General features: G+C 37.5%; 1 protein-coding gene across 1 annotated transcript; it reads left to right on the forward strand.

Moving 5' to 3' along the window:
• Positions 1 to 15,908: 15,908 nt before the first annotated feature.
• Positions 15,909 to 21,028, forward strand: LOC147857411 (very-long-chain aldehyde decarbonylase GL1-4-like). The gene is made up of 11 exons (XM_087328316.1): positions 15,909 to 16,096; positions 17,150 to 17,373; positions 17,665 to 17,903; positions 18,043 to 18,262; positions 18,360 to 18,481; positions 18,794 to 19,050; positions 19,221 to 19,328; positions 19,576 to 19,770; positions 19,939 to 20,049; positions 20,133 to 20,306; positions 20,724 to 21,028. The coding sequence occupies exons 1-11, from the start codon at positions 16,028 to 16,030 to the stop codon at positions 20,883 to 20,885; spliced, it is 1,881 nt and encodes a 626-aa protein (XP_087184442.1). The 5' UTR covers positions 15,909 to 16,027; the 3' UTR covers positions 20,886 to 21,028.
• The last annotated feature ends 443 nt before the right edge of the window (positions 21,029 to 21,471 follow it).

Below are 21,471 nucleotides of genomic sequence, written 5' to 3' on the forward strand. Positions count from 1 at the left end.
GATGATTGGGTTGCATTTTTGCACTTGGCGGAATTCGCTTACAACAACTCAGCCCATTCTTCTACAGGATATTCCCCATTTTTCGCAAATACGGGCTGTCATCCTCGATGGACGATGAATGCGCATCCAGAAGTTCCTACCAACCCTGCTGCCGAGGATCGTCTTAGTCGCCTCCAAGAAATTCAAGCTAACATTCTCCACAATTTGCACGATGCTCAATTTACACACAAGAGGCTTGCCGATCGTCATCGTCTAGACTCCTCAAAAAAGTTCCGCATTGGGGATCATGTATGGCTTCTCCAACACAACATCAAGACCACTCGACCTTGCAGTAAATTGGATTACCAACGTTTTGGCCCTTACATGATCACTGGTAAGATAAGCGATGTTGCATTTCGTCTTGACCTCCCTCCGCACATGCATCTTCATCCGGTGTTTCATGTATCCCTTTTGGAAGCTTATACTACAAGTTCAATTCCGGGCCGTCTTACGACACCCCCACCACCTGTCGAGTTCTTGGACGGGCCTGAATTTGAAGTTGCTGCCGTTCTCAATTCTAAAATCGTGCGCAACAAGTTGTATTACTTGGTCGATTGGCTAGGCTATACCCCCAATGATCGAACTTGGGAACCTGCCACAAATCTTTCCAATGCTGCAGAACTCGTCAATGCATTTCATCGCCAATATCCTTGTAAACCAGGTCCTAATACAAACCTTAATACGACCCGTGAGACGTGTCGTCGAAGAAGGGGGATAGTGTCATGATAACAGTCACATCATGCATCGAAAGGATCATGACACTCACATTATGACTCGAAAGGATTTGAACCCACGACCTTGTTGTACACATGTCAAATCCTTAACCATTGTATTAATATTCTTATATGTATAGTCTCTAGAATATGAAATCTAATATCATAGGAATATTCTATATTACTCTACATTCTAGAATGACCTAGAATATTCTAGAGTGTTCTATACCACTAGAACCTTCTAGAATACTCTAGAGATCTTCTAGATTACTCTACATTCTAGGATAACCTAGAATATTCTAGAGAGTTCTCTATTACTTATAAATAGGGATCTACCACCCATCCCAAACCTAAATTGGTTCAACGCCATTTTGTAGCCTACTCTTTGTAATCCATTTTACGCTTCAATATAATAATTCTCTTTCAATTATCTCTCTATCTCTTTTTCTCTCTCTTTCTCTCTCTCAGTCTTGACAAACCCCATCTTACGCAACTGATGCGTGATTTTTGAGTTCCAAGCACATGGGTCTTGCTTGAGGCTGTAAAGCGACTTCTTTCGTTGGCATATTGCCGACTTGTTGAGCTCCAACTAAAATCCGAGGGGTTGGAACATGTATACCTATTCTTCAAGATCTCCTTGAAGAAACACATTCTTCACGTCCATCTGGTGGAGATGCCACCCCCTTGCCGCTGTGATTTCCAGCAACACACCGACCATTGTCATCTTCGCTATTGGTGCGAAGATCTCGTCGTAGTCAATGTAGTGGGTCTGTGGATATCTTTGGCCACCAATCCGGTCTTGTATCGGTTGACGGAACCGTCGGCCTTGTATTTCACTTTGTATACCCACTTACATCCGATCAGTTTGTAGTGTCGGGGAAGGTCAACCAAGTCCCATGTGTAGTTGGCATCAAGTGGTCGTATTTCTTCCTCCATGGCTGATCACCACTTGGCATCCTGCGATGCTTTTCAGGCTCGCAGACTTCTGCCACTTTTTTCATGTACGCATAATGGTGCGTCGTGTACTCGTTATAACCATACGTGATCACTAGCCTCTTGTGGCAAGTCGATCGGCGTAGCTTTTCATTTGCCGATTTAATGGCCCTCTTGGCCGCATCTAACCTCAACCCTTGTGGTTCGTCTTCGCTTTGATTGGTGTCGGATTCTCCCAGATCCGATGCACACTTATCCATGTCATACTCAGACATCTTCATCTTCCCCTTTCCCTTGCGCATATATCGTCTACTCGATTGTTTGTGCGGGGCGATCGAGTCGTCACTACTCACCAGCTCTTCATTCGGTTGGTCTTCCCGACTCATCTCTTCATTCGGACTATTCAGTCAAAATGAAATTTGACTCTTTTCCAGAGTGCTGAAATCTTCTTCTGCTTCTCAAATCATCTCGGCTTCACTGGCCTCATCCTCAGTAATTGGGGGGTTGGAGTCGGAAAAGAATACCAGGACGCCGACTTGTCGAACACAACGTCTCAGCTTACTCGAACTTGTTTGGTCCGAGGGTTATAACACTTATACCCCTTCTATTCCAGTGAGTAGCCGACCAATATGCACTTTTCTGACTCGTGTCCAACTTCTTCCACTTCTCACCTGGCACATGCAAATAGGCAATGCTACCGAATACCCTCAGGTGTTTCAAGTTCGGCTTTCGCCTAAAATACAACTCTCTGTCGACACGTTCTCTCCGATATGATTCTTGATGTAGATCGTTGTCTGAACCACTTCGGCCCAATAAAACTTGGGCATGCTCTTCTCCTCCAACATTGCCCTTGCCGCTTCAACAATCGACCGATTCTTCTGTTCGGCTATGCCGTTTTGCTCCGGCATATATCTGCAGTTAAATTCACGTTGAATTCCTATCTACTATAGATAATAATTGAACTGGCTAGAAAAGTATTCCTTTCCACCATCCGACCATAGGCACTTGATCTTTCTTCATGTTTCCCTCTCCACTAAGCTTTTTAGGTTCCGGAAACAGTCGATGACTTCACTCTTCTTTTTGATGAGGTAGATCCAAGTTTGCCGGCTATAGTCGTCGATGAAGGAGACAAAGTATCGACCCCCGCTGAGGCTCACATTTTGTGTCGGTCCCCATACATCCGAATGTATCAAGTGGAGCTTGTTACAACTTTAATTACGCTCGTTGGGGAATGGAAGTCGGCATTGCTTCCCTGGCAGGCAGGCTTCACAAATTTGGGCCTTCCAGCCACTGAATTTTGGCAAATTAAACATAACTTGTTTCATTTGCAATTCTTGAAGCCTTTGGTAGTTGATGTAGCCATCCGCTTATGCCACAAGTCGATATCCAATTCGACTTTTTGTCCTTTGGCGAACAATTCGGTAACAACGTCATTTGTGTCGAGGATAAACATCCTCCTCTCCCGATACCCTTGCACAATGATGTGGCCTTCCTCTTCGATGAAGCACCCAAGGTGGGCGAATCGGACCTGCATCCCTTGGTCAACGATCTATCCGACCGACACCAAGTTCTTCGTCATTGTCTGGAGTCGGGATGGGCAATACGTTCATAAGTCTCCTCTTTTGTCCAAGATGACTTAGGGGGACATCACCGATATGTTCGATTGGATGCGAGGTGTCGTCACCGATTTCTACAACTCCCGATTGTTCCGGTTTCTCTTGTTAATAATTAGGTAGTTAACTAAAGGTTAATTAGTAACTAATTATGTGAGTAGTTAATCACATATGTGATTAAGCAGCAGACGGTTATGTGATATGTGTGTGAGAAAGAGAGAGAGGAAGGTACACTTATGAAGAATAAGATAAATGGGGGATGATTAACAAGAGTGTAGCTAAAGACCTTTCTCTATATTAATAACGATCATCAAGTTACAAAAATACCCACAATGAGGTACATATAGATCTCATGTGCAAGGTGCACATGTGTGGGGAGAATATAGGTACAAAGATGTAAGTCCTATATTAAATGTACTTGGGAGTGGAGGATCTAGAATGTATCCCACTTAAGTACAGAATCCTATTTAAGGCTTTATAGTCAACACTTCTAACTAGATTCTATCTAGGTAACTACTAAGTTACGTGGTTAACTAAATGTCTAAGCTTAGTTGAGCTTGATATCTCAGCACGCCCCCTCAAGCTAAAGTATGAGGCGTCTGACATCCGACTTTTCTTTCAGTGTTGTCCGGCTTTCGATGTTTGCTTTTGTTCGGCTTTCAACGTCGGCATTTTCGGTTCCTCCCCCTCAAGCCTATGACGAAGGCATGTAGCGATAAATGGTCGAAGGCTAAGTGCTTGCATCTCGATATCCATGGATGCTAACCATCGGGGGTCACAAACAGCTTCCATAAAGTTTTCGGTCTCTTGTTAGGTCGTGACCTTCATCGCGAAGGCATACTGATGGGCCATGTACTCGTTGTAGCCGAGCTGAGTGACCGGGTTCTTCTCTCTAGATGAGCGTCAAAGTTATCTACTTGCCCATGTGAACGCCTTTTGTTCTTCGGGTGTTCGCATAATGGGTACACCAAACTCACTATCTTGTGAGCCGACACATCTAAATCACTGTCGTTGGCGTGGTCGACTTCATATTCAGGCATCTTACCTTTGTCTTTGTCTAATTTTGGACTTGGGCACGACGTGCTTTGGTCTCATGAAGGCTCGTGTGGTCCACTTAGATCAGTAAAGGTTGGATTGTCCTTTGGTAAAGGAGTTTGCCAAATATCGTCATCCGAGTTGACGACCAAACGTTCCTCCGTCGGTTCGGATGGAGTCGAATCGGGTTCATACCATGATGCCGATTCGTCGAAAACTATGTCCCGACTTATCCGACCTTAAACCCTAAACTGGTTTCTTTTTCAACTTGGGTCTTGAGCTTTTGAAAGTGGGAGAGCACTTCACTCTTCTTCTTCATCGGTAAGATCGATATAGCTCCAATACCCTTAACCGACTAGGTATTGGTTCATCTTGTACTCCCAAGATGAGAAATTACTCCGGTCTAGCTTTTTGTTAGGGAGCAAGCTGCCCATCTGTGTATTTATGTTGGTGTAGTGTCTTCCTTTTGGCTTTTCTTACCTCGGTTACGTACTCGTGTAACATAGTGGCACTATAGTAGTGGATAGCCGGATTTGTTGTCGGTGTGTCGAACACACAATCATTGTGAATCGGGTGGGCTTAGTAGGTCTGCCAAACCACACGCTCTGATACCATGTTAATAATTAGGTAATTAACTAAGGGTTAATTAGTAACTAATTATGTGAGTAGTTAATCACGTATGTGATTAAGCAATAGAAAGTTATGTGATATGTGTGTGTATGTGTGTGAGAGGAAGAGAGAGATGAAGATACACTTATGAACAATAAGATAAATGGGGGATGATTAACAAGAGTGTAGCTAAAGACCTTTCCCACAATGAGGTATATATAGATCTCATGTGCAGGGGTGCACATGTGTGAGGAGAATATACGTACAAAGATGTAAGTCCTATATTAAATGTACTTGGGAGTGGAGGATCTAGAATCCTATTTAAGGCTTTATAGTCAACACTTCTAACTAGATTCTATCTAGGTAACTACTAAGTTACATGGTTAACTAAATGTCTAAGTTTAGTTGAGCTTGATATCTCAACATCTCCAAATATGAAAACCACTATTTGTGGCTCATCATATTATTCGCGCTCCAGAGTCGACATACCACACCTTGTTTAGTTTTTAGGTGCTCTTCTTCATCGAATTTGCCTTGTGCTTCATCACAAAGGTTGGGCCCTTTCCGGTTTTGGGTCCTTCCAACCCTTCGGCGTAATGCGAATGTTGCCGATTCCCATGTTCCGCTTTCCTCAATTTGGATTTATCCGAATCAACCTTCTTTTTCCAGCATTTGCTCTCCTTGTGGCCTTTCCAAACACAATACCAGCATTCCATCTCGGCTTTCCCTTGCCGGTTTTCGGCACTGCCTTGACTCCCCTTGCTCGTGGAGGGTCCGGAACTGTCGTCGACATGTCGATTATGCCTTTGATTCTGTTCATTCAGTCGCCACCATTGTGTGCCGATCCACCTCATCCACCACGACCACAGGGCCGATCCGCCTCCATGTACAACATTCGACTGTCAGATTGCATGCTCTTCGATGCACTTGTGTGGTTTTCTTCGACCATGATTATCGATAATCTCATTATTGTACATAATGAATGGCTTGTCTTGTTTTTGGCTATTCGCAAGCATTATCTTTGTTTTAGAGCTATTGAGACTTAATTTAGTATGCATGCAAAAATTTTCCAATGCCTTCATAATCTTTTGTGCATCTCCTAAAGTATTTGCAAAAAGCTCACATCATCCGCATATAGCAAAAGTATAATGACAACTTTCCCAATTACAACTTCTTCAACACCTTCTTCATTTACAAACTTGGCAACCATTTCTTCCAAATCATCAATGCATAGACCAAATATAGTTGGTGAGAGTGGGCATCCTTGCTTAATACTAATAATGCTTTTGAAAAAATCTGAAAGTTTATTGCTCATACACACACAACATATAAGCTTCTCATATATTTACTTGGCACCTCAATTTCTTCCATTTGCCTCCAAAGATGCCCATGAGGTACCATATCAAAAGCTTTCTTGAAGTCTACGAAGCAACAATATAAACATTTACCTCCAAGGCGACTTTCCTCCATGAATACTTGAAGGGTGACAAGGTGATCAATGGTGTTATGGTGTTTTTGAAAACCAGCTTGTCTACAAAATCTCACCATTTTTTTCAGCCCATGCACTTATCTTTGATTCCATTATACATCCAAATAGTTTTGCCATTAGCAATCCAACCATGATGGTTCGATAGTTGTTTACATTATTACATCTCCACCTTAATGTAAAGGTTTGATCCAATTTGTAGTCTAATCATACAACATACCATATTGCAATGCATGATTAAACATATCATTTATCCATGCATGTGATTCCTTTCCTATCCATTTGAGCATTTTCGCCTCTATACATTGAAGATCGCTTGCCTTTCGAGAGGCCAAATTCTTAAGTCCTATGCATATATCTTCAATTGTAAAGAAAGGAGACATATCTGAATTAGAACCATACCACATCATCTTTCCAGCAAGAGATAGTTCATATAGATTCTTACAACGCATAGACAAGTCAAGAAACTTGGCGCATAATCCTTCACCTCCTAACATTGGCCTTCCAACATCGCCTAGGTTTGTGTCACCTCCTTGGTTTGTGAAATCTCATTTGTTCGCTTCGTCTCTTTTGTTTGCGTCGTCTCCTTCGTTTGCACGGTCCATGGTCTTTGGTTACTAATTGTATGAAGGGGTGATTCACACAAGGAAGTTGAAAGATGTCTAAAGAATCTTCTCACACAACATCACGTCTTCCCTGGTCAAGGAACCCCATGGTCCTACCTGAGTAGCACACGCATTTATGTGACACTTGACCCGACCTAACAAACATAATAGTTAGGAAGTCCCTCCACTCAACCATCCCCTCATAACCTAATGTGTCACAATTAGCTACCACAACCAATCCACTGTACCAAACCTCCAGAAGTAGTTCCTTGTAGGTGGTTCAATGTTGCAGACTTTTACTGTCATGACTTCGTGGATCAGTTCCAATTGTCCCATGGTCTACAATGAGAACTAGAATAGCTCGAACAAGGAGATAGGTGGGGAAACCAACTAAAAGATTAATCCCCTACCCCTATCCCATAGGAGTGCAATCTTTGTTACCTCTCCCTCCTCGCCTTGTTGTAATCATATTATCCAGAAGGTGCGCAACTGAATACCAAGTTGATGACCTCCTCCATCAATTCTACAACAATAAAATGATGACACATGGTTTGCTTCCAACCCCATCAATACTCAAGAATGGTATCTGTTACGGGCATGACCATATAATATCACATGTATAGAATACGACGGTACATTCTCACCTATAGAATACTATGGTATATTCTCACCACAGGATATTATATGGTCATGCCCATAACAGTATCATGTAGTCATGAACCCATTAATTGAGTGGCCCGACTCTCAACCATTGAAGCAACATTCCTTTAAATTTAAAGACTAACAATTTCGGTAGTGGTTTGTGATGCACCCTCCGCAAATCCACACCCACCCTACTTTTTTACCTCTACCTCAACATTGGCATTGGCCAAAATACCTTCCTACACAGTACACAGGAAAGGTTCCCCACACTTCATTTCAATTGGTCATTATTTCTTTCCCTGCACAAACACCAACCCTTAGAAGCAAGAATGCTTCTAGTGATGACACGCTTCATCAACACATATCTTGAGATCATGAACCTCAACATCCAAGTGGAAATCACATTTTGCAACTTCTAAGGATCCTTCTAGATTCACCCCTTTTCAATGCACCCTAGGTTCGTCATTACAACCATCCAGAATGGGGGCTCATGTTCAACCTCAATAAAGGACCAACTTACCCCATCTAGTTGTCCTATGGATGCATATCAATATCTTTCCTACCACCTACAAATAGGATATTTTGAAATTGTGATCTACGAGTGATTCACACCCGCATATAGTAGTTTAGACAAGTATCCACCATCACACTTCACTAGATATGTCAGCAATTTCAAGGAGTTCTTCACAACCACCTCCCAAATACAAGATGTCCAACTTCCCCTCTCAACATGCAATGCCTCCACCTCCCACGTTGCCTCGGAAACTTCGAGCCAAATGGTCATCTAGTGTGAAAGGAGCCCAACCTCAATATAAAAATTATAAAGTCACTAAAAGGTGACTTTGCAATTTTGCTTCCCCTTTGGGTCTCTCCTTTCATATAGTTCAAGTACTAGCACTCTAAACTCTTTCCTCTCTATATTTCACTTGAGCCAAAGATCGATTAAGATTAAGAGCTAATTAGGTAAACCCTAATCATTCTACCAATTTTATGTGAGAAGTGGCTTTTATTGTATTTGGAGATCTTTTTATGTGTATGTATATATCTAAGTGCCAATCTTCTATTAAGAGAGACCCAAGGCTGATTGACAACCATTCATGTGTAGTTCACTACTAATAGGGTAAACACCGGTAGAACTTTGTCAGTTCATAGACATGTACACAAAAAGTAGGCTCAGTATTGCCCCCCCACTTGACATGGAAGAGGGGGGGGGGGGGGGGTTGAGGTTTATCCACTCTAGTGGAACCCACAAATATAAAAAGAATAAACATAAAGTAGGAGAATATTTGTGCAATCTTAGTAGCCTTGATATTCCATGATAAATTGATAGGGTCACTAAAAATTAGAAAAACAAAGAGAATGAGAAATAAAAAAACAAGTTGAGAGATAGAGAAACAAAAGGACAAAGAGAGACAAAGAGTTATAGAAGAAACTAGAGATGGTCTTCATGTTGACCCACTCTAAAGACCTAATTGTTATCCTATCCTAAAGAGTTTTGTGATTCTCTTCACCATCGATCTCAGGCACTGATCATGCTCTTTGGTAAATCTTCCTAGTTCATTTTTTGTACTATAGGGTGTAGTAGGTGTGGGTAGAAGTAGCACAATATGTTGTGGGTGAGATCGAGGGTGGTTTGATACTAACATAATCTTAGGGAGATGTGCTCTACAAACCCATCGTTCCTGGTCATTTTTCTTCGACATATGACACGATAATTTGTTTTTACTTGATACCAAGTTTAACATAAACGTGATGATTCTGAGATTCCACCATGATAGTGATGAAGTATCCAACTCTGGCATTGCTATTCAATTTGTAAGAATGGTATACCCCTAGATGTCATATGGGTTTTTGATTTTGCATTCCCATATTAATCAATCAAGCTTAATGGGAAAAGAAAACAATTTGATTTTGTTGTGTTTGCGTCAAAATTGGTCATTTGACACCCTTTCTCCCAACATCCAGTTCAAAATCCCACACCTTGGAAATAACTTTAGTGAGGAGAGTATGTTCACACGATTCTTCCATGAGGCATGTCAAGTGTTAGAAATATTGAGAATCGACTAGATATGAATATAGAGTTACAATCACAAAGATGTATTTCTATCAATACAAACTTTCTATTCCATATGAGAGTAGCTCACAATGTTGTGCTCACACTTAAGAGCTTAGATGGGAATTGGACTAGTCGACTATAGAGTTAGTTGACAAAAGTAATAGTCACAAAAATTATGCAAGAGAAACAAAGTGGATACTTATCATAGATTCAATAGGCATCTGACTCTTCATTCTATCTTGACAAAGATACACTTCTTTCTTTTAGCATTCAATTTCTTCCTGTTGATATCTAGAACATGTGCATAACACGTACACTCGAATGTCCTCAAGTGAAGTACTAAAGGTTTCTTGCCCAAATACCCTTATGGTGTCTTCCCTTGAAGTTCCTTCATGAAAGTCCAATTAAGGATGGATGTAAACTATTGTGTTTATTGCCACAACATCCTAGAATGCCATGCAATGCTTCTGTCTTCAACATGCACCTAGCTAGCCATCTTGATGATCATCTAATTCCTACTATTGAGCAACACCATTATATTGTGGGGTGTAGATGGTTGTTAATTGGCACTTAATGCATGCTCATTGTTGTACTCACAAAATTCTACTAATAAGAAATTTTCCTTCAATCAAAGTGTAACTTCTTCACCAACTTTGATCCGAGCTTCCGTTCAACAAACTTATGTCATATTTTGAAGTCGCTAAAATCTTTGGCCTTCTTCCGAAGGAAGTTAACATACCTCTTTCTATAAAAGTTGTTAACTACTAGTATATAGTAGAGAGGCCAACCTTTCGTAGGAGTTCCCATTTCTTTGGAGAGATCAAGATGTATCAACTTTAGAGAAGACTTTGTCTAATTTCAACTCTCTTTTGGAATTCCAACATTTGATGGTTGCTCATCCTACAATACCATGTTGGATAGGGTCATGAACCCTGCAATACCATGTTGGATAGGGTCATTTGATGGTTGCTCACACATGACTTATGTTGGATAGGGTCATGAACCCTACAATACCATGGCAATATTGAGATGCCCAAATCTCTCATGCCATGGCTTCATGTTAGTACATGTATTGGTAGAGATTGTAAATGCACTTAGCCCATAAAGATTGACCCCTTGTCCTACGACCTTGTCAACAATTTATTATTTATGCACTCCGCTTCTTGAATAAAACATGAAGACCCTTCAATCAATGCATAAATGGACATTAGATTCTTCTTCGGATCCAACACTTACAACACTTGAGATATATGCTTTGTCTCAATGGTTTTTTCTTTCAAGGAGATGGTTCCAATTCTCTAGCTAAACATCAAGCATTGTTCGTGACCACAAAATTCATGTGCTCTTGTAGAGGTTTCCAAGAGTTATTACAAGTCACGATTATTTGTCATATGTCAGGATGGTCCACTATTGAGAATCCACAAGTTGTCAACAACTTGTGTCAACTGAAGAGCTCATGCACAAGATTATTGGCCGATCGAGGCTTTCTCCAAGAAGCCAATGTAAACTACAAATTGAACTCAACCACAACATTGTTGGCCGACTTAGGCTTTCTCCAAGAAGTCAAGCTCACCCACAAATTGAGCTCATCCACAACATTATTGATCGGTTCATGCTTTCTCCAGGAAATCTTACTACACCCATTCTTCTCATCATCCATCTTCCTCTAGCAATCCTTGATAGTGTGACCTTTGTTGTCATTGTAGAAACACTATTGAAATATCCTCTTTGCACTATTAGAATTGGATGCCCCCGTACCGAGCACCCTTACTCCCAGTAACTAATGTTGAATCTTCCCTTCTCTTGCCTTTAACCAAAGCTCCTCTTCAAACAACATTGCACTCAATTCATCAAAATTTAAAAGAGTGGCTCTAACCTAAATGTTCCATGGTATCATAATGTAATCATACTCGAAAGTAAGTACTCATATGCAACAATGAGCTATACCCTCTAGAGAGACAACTACACCAACAACAACCACCTCTTAAAGATCCTTAATCCGTTTCCAAAGGATTCCACTTTTTCTCCATCAACAAGATTCTTTGTTATTATAGAAACACTATTGGAATATCCTCTTTGCACTTGTGACCCTTGTTGTCATTGTAGAAACACTATTTGAATATCCTCTTTACACTATTAAAATTGGATGCCCCAGTACCGAGCACCTTTACTCCTAGTAAGAAATGTTGAAGTTTCCCTTCTCTTGCCTTTAGCCAAATCTCCTCTTTGAATAACATTGCACTCGATTCATCAAAATTTAAAAGAGTGGGTCTAACCTAAGTGTTCAATGCTATCATAATGTGATAGTACTTGGAAGTAAGGACTCATATGCAACAATGCACCATATCATCTAGAGAGACCACTACACCAACAAACACCACGTCTTCAAGATCCTTAATCCTTTTTACAAAGGATTCCACTTTTTCTCCATCAACAAGATTCTTTGCAACAAGCTAATTTTCCAAGTTTTGTATCATTGTATCAGTGATGGTACCACCATGAGACAACGCAAGTCGCATGTGGGTACTACACATTGATGACACACATTCCAAGTCGCAATGTTTGCTTGGCTCTAGCATGTGGTAACATAAATAGGTATTAAAACTTAATCATAACACAAGTAGGAAAACCGTTGTCAATAATGGGGATAAACCATTGATTACATACTTAATTACAATCTACAATATTTAAATATTGTATTTCTTTCTTGGCATCCGATTCATGTTTGACTCAATTTTCACCTTGCAATTAACGATTTTTAACTAGCTTTACTTTGGGATTTCTTCTAATTTAGTATCCACATTGGTTGGAATGGTGACTTCTATTCGGATAATTTTGCTTCTATTCTTTAATAAGACCATTTCAATGATGTAATTGATGCATTTGAAGAATTAGCTTAACAACTCCAAAATGTGATTCAAAGAAATACATCATTGTTCATAGACATTCAAGGTTTGAGACTATATTTGGGTTCTCACTGAGAGACAAAGGCTATATGTAGTAATAGAAACGTGGGCAAATTATAACATGAAACCACATTAGTTGTGAATGACTAAGCTAACCTTGTGCATTTTGAATCTAACACACTTAACACATTAACAACATTAACACAAACAATTAGACAATAGTTGAGCCTTATTTCCATGAAACTATTATTAATAATGAAATAGACTAAAGAGCACAATGTTATTAAGCTAGTTTCTTTACTAAATCAAGAATTTGTCTCTCTTATTCATATTTTTTATGGTTCTAAATGAAAGGAAGCCTTTTGAAATAAAAAATACAAAGGTTCTATAATCACATGGTTTCCAATAACTAAGGGTGCTTTCCCACACTTATGGTTACTTCTTATTATCCTAATAATACGTGGAATGTTAACTCATTGCATATGAGTAACCAATCAAAATTATGATGCAATGTCTTCCTTCTAGGGTTTAGGCCAAAACATTTACATGTTTTACACATTCCTTACATGAGTGAGGGTAGTTGAACTACTTATTAACATACAAGGATCAATAAGTTAATTGCATATGAGTAGCCAATGTGAATCATAATGCAATGACTTTCTTCTAGGCCAAAACATTTACATGTTTGACACGTTCCTTACTTGACTGAGGGTAGTTGAACTACTTAACATACAAGGTTCAATAAGATCATTGCATGAGTAGACACTCAAAATCATAATGCAATAACTTTCTTCGAGGCCAAAACATTGACGTATTTTACACATTCGTAACATGGGTGAGGGTAGCTGAACTACTTACTTAACATACAAGGTTCAATAAGATCATTGCATATGAGTAGCAAGTCAAAACCATAATGCAATGATTTCCTTCTAGGCCAAAACATTTACATGTTTTATACACTCGTTCTATAAGTGAGGGTAGTTGAACTACTTACTTATCATACAAGGCTAAATAGATTATTGCATATGAGTAGCCAATCAAAATCATAATGCGATGACTTTCTTCTAAACTAAAACATTTACTTGTTTTACATGTTCCTCACATGAGTGAGGGTGGCTGAACTACTTACTTAAAATACAAGGCTAAATAAGAAATACTAAGCGAAAAATCTAAGAAGACCTATTAGTGTTAGATATATAGAATATAATTACACACGGTGACTTCCGCATTTATGGTGGTACAAAAAGACCTAAGTTTGACATACCAGACTTGATGCAAACAAAAATAAAGAATGGAAGTACGGATTCATGATATTCATAAGTCATTAAAGGTTTGACAAACACAATACATAATGGACATTTACAAGTGTTATTTTTGTTTTGAAGTCTCGAGTATAGTTTGAAAATTTATAGAGATAAGAAACACTTGGTGATGAGTGGATATACATGTCGATTCATTACGGGTGTCTATTTCTAGTAAAGTGACTTTACGCCTCAAAGAACCTTTTTATTAAATAAGCATCATGGACCTATGGTTCTTTTTGAAATGTTTTTTTTTTTTACCAATGATAATGACAAAGTTTCTCTCCTTCCAATTGCCATATGCACGAGGCTTTCCATGTTAGTTGTTATGGTCATTCAAGGAATGCTTGCCGTAGTTTTTGAAGCCCCCTTAATCAGGGACATGCACGAGGCTTTCCATGTTAGTTGTTATGGTCATTTAAGGAATATTTGCCTTTGTTTCTCAAGTCCCCTTAATCCACCAAAACAATGGGAGGTTCTTATGTATCAAGCACATGACCTTCCAAGGATTCAATTTTAGAACCTTCGTAATGCACAAAATGTCATTGCAATTCATCTTAGGCTCTAGTCAAGAACTTAAATTAGCTTCCCGCTACAAAAATGAGTTTATTCCCTTTACTTGGAAAAGATATCGTTAATAACCATGACACAATTCTATTTAGAATATGATTACTAGGTTGTCTGCAATTAGGAAAATAAATCTTCATAGCTAAATCAACATAATTTCCACTTACATACTATATGTGTGAAACTATTTTGAGAACAATGTTACTTTATGGAAGAAATGTGTAGGTACCTATCAAAGATGTAATTTTGTTGCTTACCATTACAAAAACATTGATCTTAACACATTAGCACTTATGGCCAAGTCATTGAACTGTACAAATTGTGTATTTTAATGAATAATAGAAATGGACAAACAATTCATGTTTGCAACAAGTAATTGTGCATGAATGGGTAGTCAATTACACTAATGTATCATGTGATTACTAGCTAGCTTTTGCAAAATGTATTGCCACTTAATTACATTAACCTCGTACTTAGTGGTGATTATTTTGTAAATTTCAAAATTTGGGCTCTGTTTCTCTTCATTTTTAAGTACGAAGATGAATTTATGTAGTCATGCTAAGATATCCAAAGTGTAATGTAATAACAAGAGGTAAGGAAATCTCTACACATAAGAATACGACTTACATTGACATGGCAAGATCTCACATGCAATGTTTATAAAAGCAGCCCAAGCCATTTCATTTTGTTATGGAAAAGGTTAACTCAAGAATAAGCAAGCATGGTCAGCTCACTTTATTTAGTTGACTGAGATGCTTAATAGGTGAAGTTAGTATAATGCTTGTCACTCATAAATTTGTGATTCGATATTTTTTTACCTATAATTCATAATTCTCATTGCTTTAATGATCCAAAATCGTGCATGTGTGTACTCACAACACTTTTGTAAGCTACGTAACAATACAAGATTGAATAAACGTTAGAGGTACGGTACATGTTAGGTAAAACCATGGATGTGTCATAAGAATATATGAAGACTTCGTGAAGCCGAAGCAAATATTTGTTTTGATAGAAGCATAAGAAAAAATTTAATTCTATTTTCCAATAAAGAAAATGTTTTCATTCAGACAAAAACGTAAGAAGATTATTATTGATAGCATATTACAACAACATTGATGTAAAGAGATAGTTCATAAATTCATGAAAGAACATCAAACGCGGACATGTGATGTAACAGTTGTGAAAGGTCATGCATCATAAATACTCAAAGTTTGGTGAGACACTTGAATTGATACTAGATGGGTATGGTGAAATCAATGCCTCATTCAATGCAAAGGATAGTATGGGAGATTTTGTGTGCTAAAACATGCATGTAAGATGCAAATGTATGCTAAATTCATGCAAGAAGTAACGAGTATGCCTTTTTTGTTTACTATTTTAAATTAAATCGGACCATTTTCATTTAAGTTCGGTAGGGGTTGATGAAAAAGAGTGATGGATAAAGTTGTTTATAAGATATGGACAAGGGGAGTGATAAACCGATGAAAGGGGGAGTGGAGACATATTGAGAGAGACACAAGGTATGGCAATGGGTACATCGACGAAGGGATTATTCTACACATATCCATGGCAACCATTTGGGAACTGGAAGGTATCATAGCAATTTACAGAGCTTTATTGCATGGATTGCACATCTAAATTTTATAGATTGTCTCCTCGTCTTCAATATTATAGTGGTTACTAGTTTTCTTAGTGATATTATAACAGGTTCTCCAATATATCCAAACTATTGTTTTCAAAAGCTTGCTCTTTTACCATTATGATCCTATAGTAGTTACTAGTTTTGCTAGAATTAGTCGTTTTCAAGAACCCCATAAACCCTAACCTTCTTTGCTATCATTAATTTAGAATGAGTAAAACTTGTTACAAGTCGTTCCACATATGTTTTCTCCAATGTAAGGCTACTGATTTAGCATCAATACTAGATTGTAGTTTGCATGTTTGTTTAGAATATTTTGCCTTTGTAGATTCACACATATATACTATAAATATTTACATTTATAGACATCAATGTATCCTTGTGGATTTTATATCTATGGTTAGCAAATACCCGATTTTCACAAGAAGCTCAAACTTATTTATATGGGAGCTTCTTGTGAGGTAGATCATGTTATCATTCTAATGCCTTCACAGTTGTAATCTTATATATGTTAAGTCATGACTCATGAGTATGTTAATAGAAGATTTATCAACTCAAGTCTCACAGACACACACAAATATTGAATGCATTTATTGTCATTGATGTATGTGGTTATAACTCACAAGCATGTGTTTCTAACATTAAAGAAAGCTGCAAACAAGGGCCAACAAAACAAGATAGAGAAAAAGGTGACAGCACATTGGATACAATTTAGTGCCTCTTTCAATTAAATTTTGTTGAGGAGTTTAATCTTTTATTATATAGTCCAAGGAACCTTAGCACTTGATTATACAAATATCACAATGAATTAATTTGATTTTTCCCATTTGGATGATATGCTTCCAAATAGTAAAGCAAGGATGTCATGAATTTATGGCGATTCAGAGTAGCATAGTTTTGAAATTGTCTTTAGAACTACCTTAAATCTTGCTCATGCATTTTTATGAAGTTTATTGATCTGCCCTCACCAAATTTGCGTTAAATCAGCTCGTGTCTAATGTGCAGTATCTCATGTTCTTAACTTTGGCAACATTGGCATACAATGACCACACTAATAAGGGTGTTTCTTGGAAACGCAACATTGGCTTGCACCTTTTAATCATTTCTGCACTACGTTACTTGCTCTTTCAACTTTGGGGGACTGCCACTCGTCTTCCCACCATCTCTCGTAAATATCAAATTGTGAAAAAGGGAATCACGTTTGAACAAATCGATCATGAAGCTAATTGGTAAATTATCCTTATCTTATTCAATAATAGGTTGATTTCGACTTACATCTTACATTCCTATAAATTACCTAGATACCTTAGCTTCTTTGAGTAGGGAATTAAAAACATCAAAACACCCCCTAGGCTTATTGGGTATTTATTAGGATACTCCTATATATATTTTGGCAATGTATTTAAACTTAGGAATGCATTGTTAAAAACCAATGAGTTACAAGCATTTGGTCGAGTGTCAAAATAATCCTAGAGTTAAAGAATTACTTCACATATTGTGTTCATATGTTTTGTTATCAGGGAGCATACCATTTTTGTCGCAGTAGTGTTGATTATGGCAGGAAGATTGGTTTTTCCTAAGGACTTGGAAGATCAATTGAAACCATGGGATGGGAAAGGATTAGCAATAGCTTTTCTTTTACACATGGGGCCTGTAGAATGGCTATACTATTGGGCACATCGAGCTCTTCATCATCATTATCTATACACACGCTATCATTCCCATCACCACTCCTCGTTTGTTACACAACCTATCACTTGTGAGTATTCACACTTTTTTGACCTGTGCGATGTAAGCTAGAGCTAAAACTTTTACTCATATTATGAACAAACTACTTTTGATATTTGATTTGATGATTATGCTGTAAATGAAATAACTTAGATTTGATACTTTTGTAGCAAGTAATCACCCTATGTTGGAGAGCTTATTCTACAATGTACTCTTTGGGATACCCATTGGCGTGCCATACATCCTAGGCTATGGATCGTTTGCAAATATTTATATATATGTACTATTCATAGATCTAATGGATGCATGGGGTCATTGCAATTTTGAATTCATCCCGAAGCGGTTATTTGACATAATCCCACCGTTAAAATACATCATATATAGTCCAACGTAAGTCTATAATGAAATAAATTATCTATGTGCATATACACCATATAAAAATGCTTTTAAGTATATTAAACCAAATGGTTTGTTATATGAATTGCAGGTTCCATGCCTTGCATCACACAAAAGTGCATACAAATTTCTCACTTTTCATGCCTCTTTATGACTACTTATACAATACTACAGACCCAACAACTGATGAGCTCCACCATCAAATACGCGAGGGTATAAGTGCATGAATTCCTTACAAATAATTTAACTATTGTTCAAATAAGATCTCGAATGGAATTCATGTATTGGAATTTCCGTATTTATTGAAGTAATATGCCCCGTCACTTGTTTATGCTAACGACAATTGTTCCTTTTTTGCATATGAAAGTTTTTTATTCTTCTTTTTGTAGATTATTGTCAATATTAGTATGAACACACACCCCCATATATTGTTGGTGCTAGTTTAAATAAAGATTATGAGCTTTCCAATTTATTTTTTGTTAGTGTTCATTTCAATAATATGTATTGATCTTTGGATTTTGTTAGGCCACGAAGACAAAGTTGATTGTGTATACCTAACTCATCCAACTGAAGTACTCTCATTTTTCCATCTGCCGTTTGGATTCCAAACTTTTGCTGCTCAACCATTTTCAAAGAAGTGGTATATATGGGCAATTTCACCATTATCCCTTCCCATTATGTTGCTATTATGGATGTTTGCAAAACCATTCACAGTTGCAACACACTTCGTTGGCAAAAGCTTTGAACTCCAAACATGGTTAATCCCCCGCTTCAAATTCCAGGTATATAACTATTGTACTAAGAAAATTTGCATAATTATTCCCTTAACTATAACTAGGTAGAACCACATCTTTGTAAATATATACAAGAATATATGTATGTAAGATTTGTAGGAATTTTCATTTATATTTACGCATCTTATAATACATGTTGGATTCATTGTTTTTTGCAGTACAACATCAACTTTGAGAAGTCAAGAATCCAAAGTTGGGTTGAAAACTGCATTTTGGAAGCTCAAGACATGGGCGTGAAAGTTATTGCTTTAGGATTGTTGAATAAGGTAGATAATTTGGTCCTTATAATTCATCATCATGCATTAGGAATATGTCTCATTGCTCCTTTGTTATAAGATCATTATCAGGTATTGGTGAAAAGAGTCACCCTCAATACAAATTTGAATTATGCCAAGATGGTTGATTTGTTTCCAATGAAAAGACATAGATTTTTAGTGAGACATTAGACAAAGACATAACCACTGATAAATAGGTGTGATCTAAAATTTGATGCCTTTTTCTTTTTATTTGTAGGACCAAGTTAGTCACGAATTTTTAAGCAACGAGGCTGTGAACATACCTATTGTGAATGGGGATACTTTAACATCAGCCATTATTATTAAGAAAATTGAAGCTCTAAAGGAAAACAATATATTCCTTGCACAAGCTCATACACGTGTTGGGCAAGCCATTGCAAAATACCTTTGTGAGCATGGAACAAAAGTTTTGGTAAGAATTAACTCCTTTGATGTACATGCTTTATAGATCTGTACTATCATAAAAGTTTAGTTAAAAGTGTTTTCTATTTGCACAATGTTGAGTTTGTTAAAAATTCAAGAATATAACTATTAACTGATATTAATTAAAATAAGTTGAATGTCGGTTAAAACTCTTTAGGCAATGTTTCAATCAAGAGAGCAATTCAAAAATTTATGTGGGAAGATTGATGCAAATTTCAAAAACAATCTTATGTATGCGACTAGTTATGAAGATGGAAGGAACTCTATGGTAAGATTATAAAATTGGTTCATGTTCAACTAGCTACCATCACATGCGGTCACCTTTTGAGCTAGATGTTGTCTATGTGCTAGGTATGGGTGGTTGGCGAAGAAATAGGTGCACAAGAACAAAGATGGGCACCTCCCAAGGCGACATTCCACACGTTTACAGTTTTTCCTTTACCTTCTTGCAGACGTGATTGTGTTTATGAACCTGTCCCAAGCCTCGAGTTACCTAATAATGCCAAAACCATCAATGTGTGCGAGGTAGAAAATGTCCTTCTAAGCATTACTTTTAAAAAAATTACTTGTGTTAAAGTTTGAAGTTACTCTTGTTGAGATGTTCAAAAGAATAAGACAAAATGTGGATAATTAATGGGAAAACATTAAAGTAACCTAAATTGTTAGAAATTTACCAAATTACCCCTCCGTATAGCACAAAATTTACTACCCCAAAGGGGTTTTTGTTATCCGATGAGTTAGGGGTAAATTGGTCCTCCCCTATGCTACATTTAAAGGAATTAATGATTTTGCATTATACAATAACTTTGTAAATTTTGAATATATATAACCTTTGGAACATTAATGAACATTCACAATTAGATTTTTATTTCATTTTTTCAAGCATGAGAACAATTATTATATCCATCGAGATTTCATGGTCTGATTATTTTCTTGTTTCAGGACATAATGCCTAGGAATGTTGTGAGGGCTTGTTATGCTGCAGGAATGATTCATTCACAAGAAGGATGGAAGCATAATGATTTTAATGATGAGATATCGACATATGTCATAGAACAGACTTGGGAATCTACTTTAAAACATGGGTTTACACTACCAAAATAAAGTTCGTACATATGCCTTTATGTAAATATAATATTTCCGTTATTATTTGAGAGGCCTATCCCAATCATGGTCTTGTAAAGGTCACTAAACTCCATGTAACATAAAACTTTCAGAAACAATGCTATTTATGTGTGATTTATCGACCAAGATTTAAGATACTTCTTACATGCCATTATAAAGACTTATTAAAATCCATGTTTTGCTCTAGTATATCTAAATGTCATTTTACACCAGGGAACAAATGTGTACATGCATGCATATTTTCTATATTTAAAGGAAAGAGATTATAAATAATGCATGGATTATAAAAACTAGAAAATTAAAAGGGATTACGTGGCAATGGTCTATGCCTTACATGGTGTACATTAGTGGTGCGCTTTGACTGATATGTTGTAGGTTCATAGAAGTCTAGTTCAAAATATTGAAGAAACAAACACAAGAATATCATTATTCTAAAATGATATAATGCAAGAAATTAATCGGAATTGTTATGATTTTTTTGGAAAACCTTATCAAAATTATTACAAATAGTAAATAAAGTCATCAAGAAAAACTAACCGAAATGATGGTTATCGATTAAGGTTGC

The sequence above is a fragment of the Azolla caroliniana genome, unplaced genomic scaffold (genome assembly GCF_043228905.1).
Source record: "Azolla caroliniana isolate FFs.n. ecotype wild unplaced genomic scaffold, voAzoCaro1.0.p SCAF_12, whole genome shotgun sequence".
Lineage (NCBI taxonomy): Eukaryota > Viridiplantae > Streptophyta > Polypodiopsida > Salviniales > Salviniaceae > Azolla > Azolla caroliniana.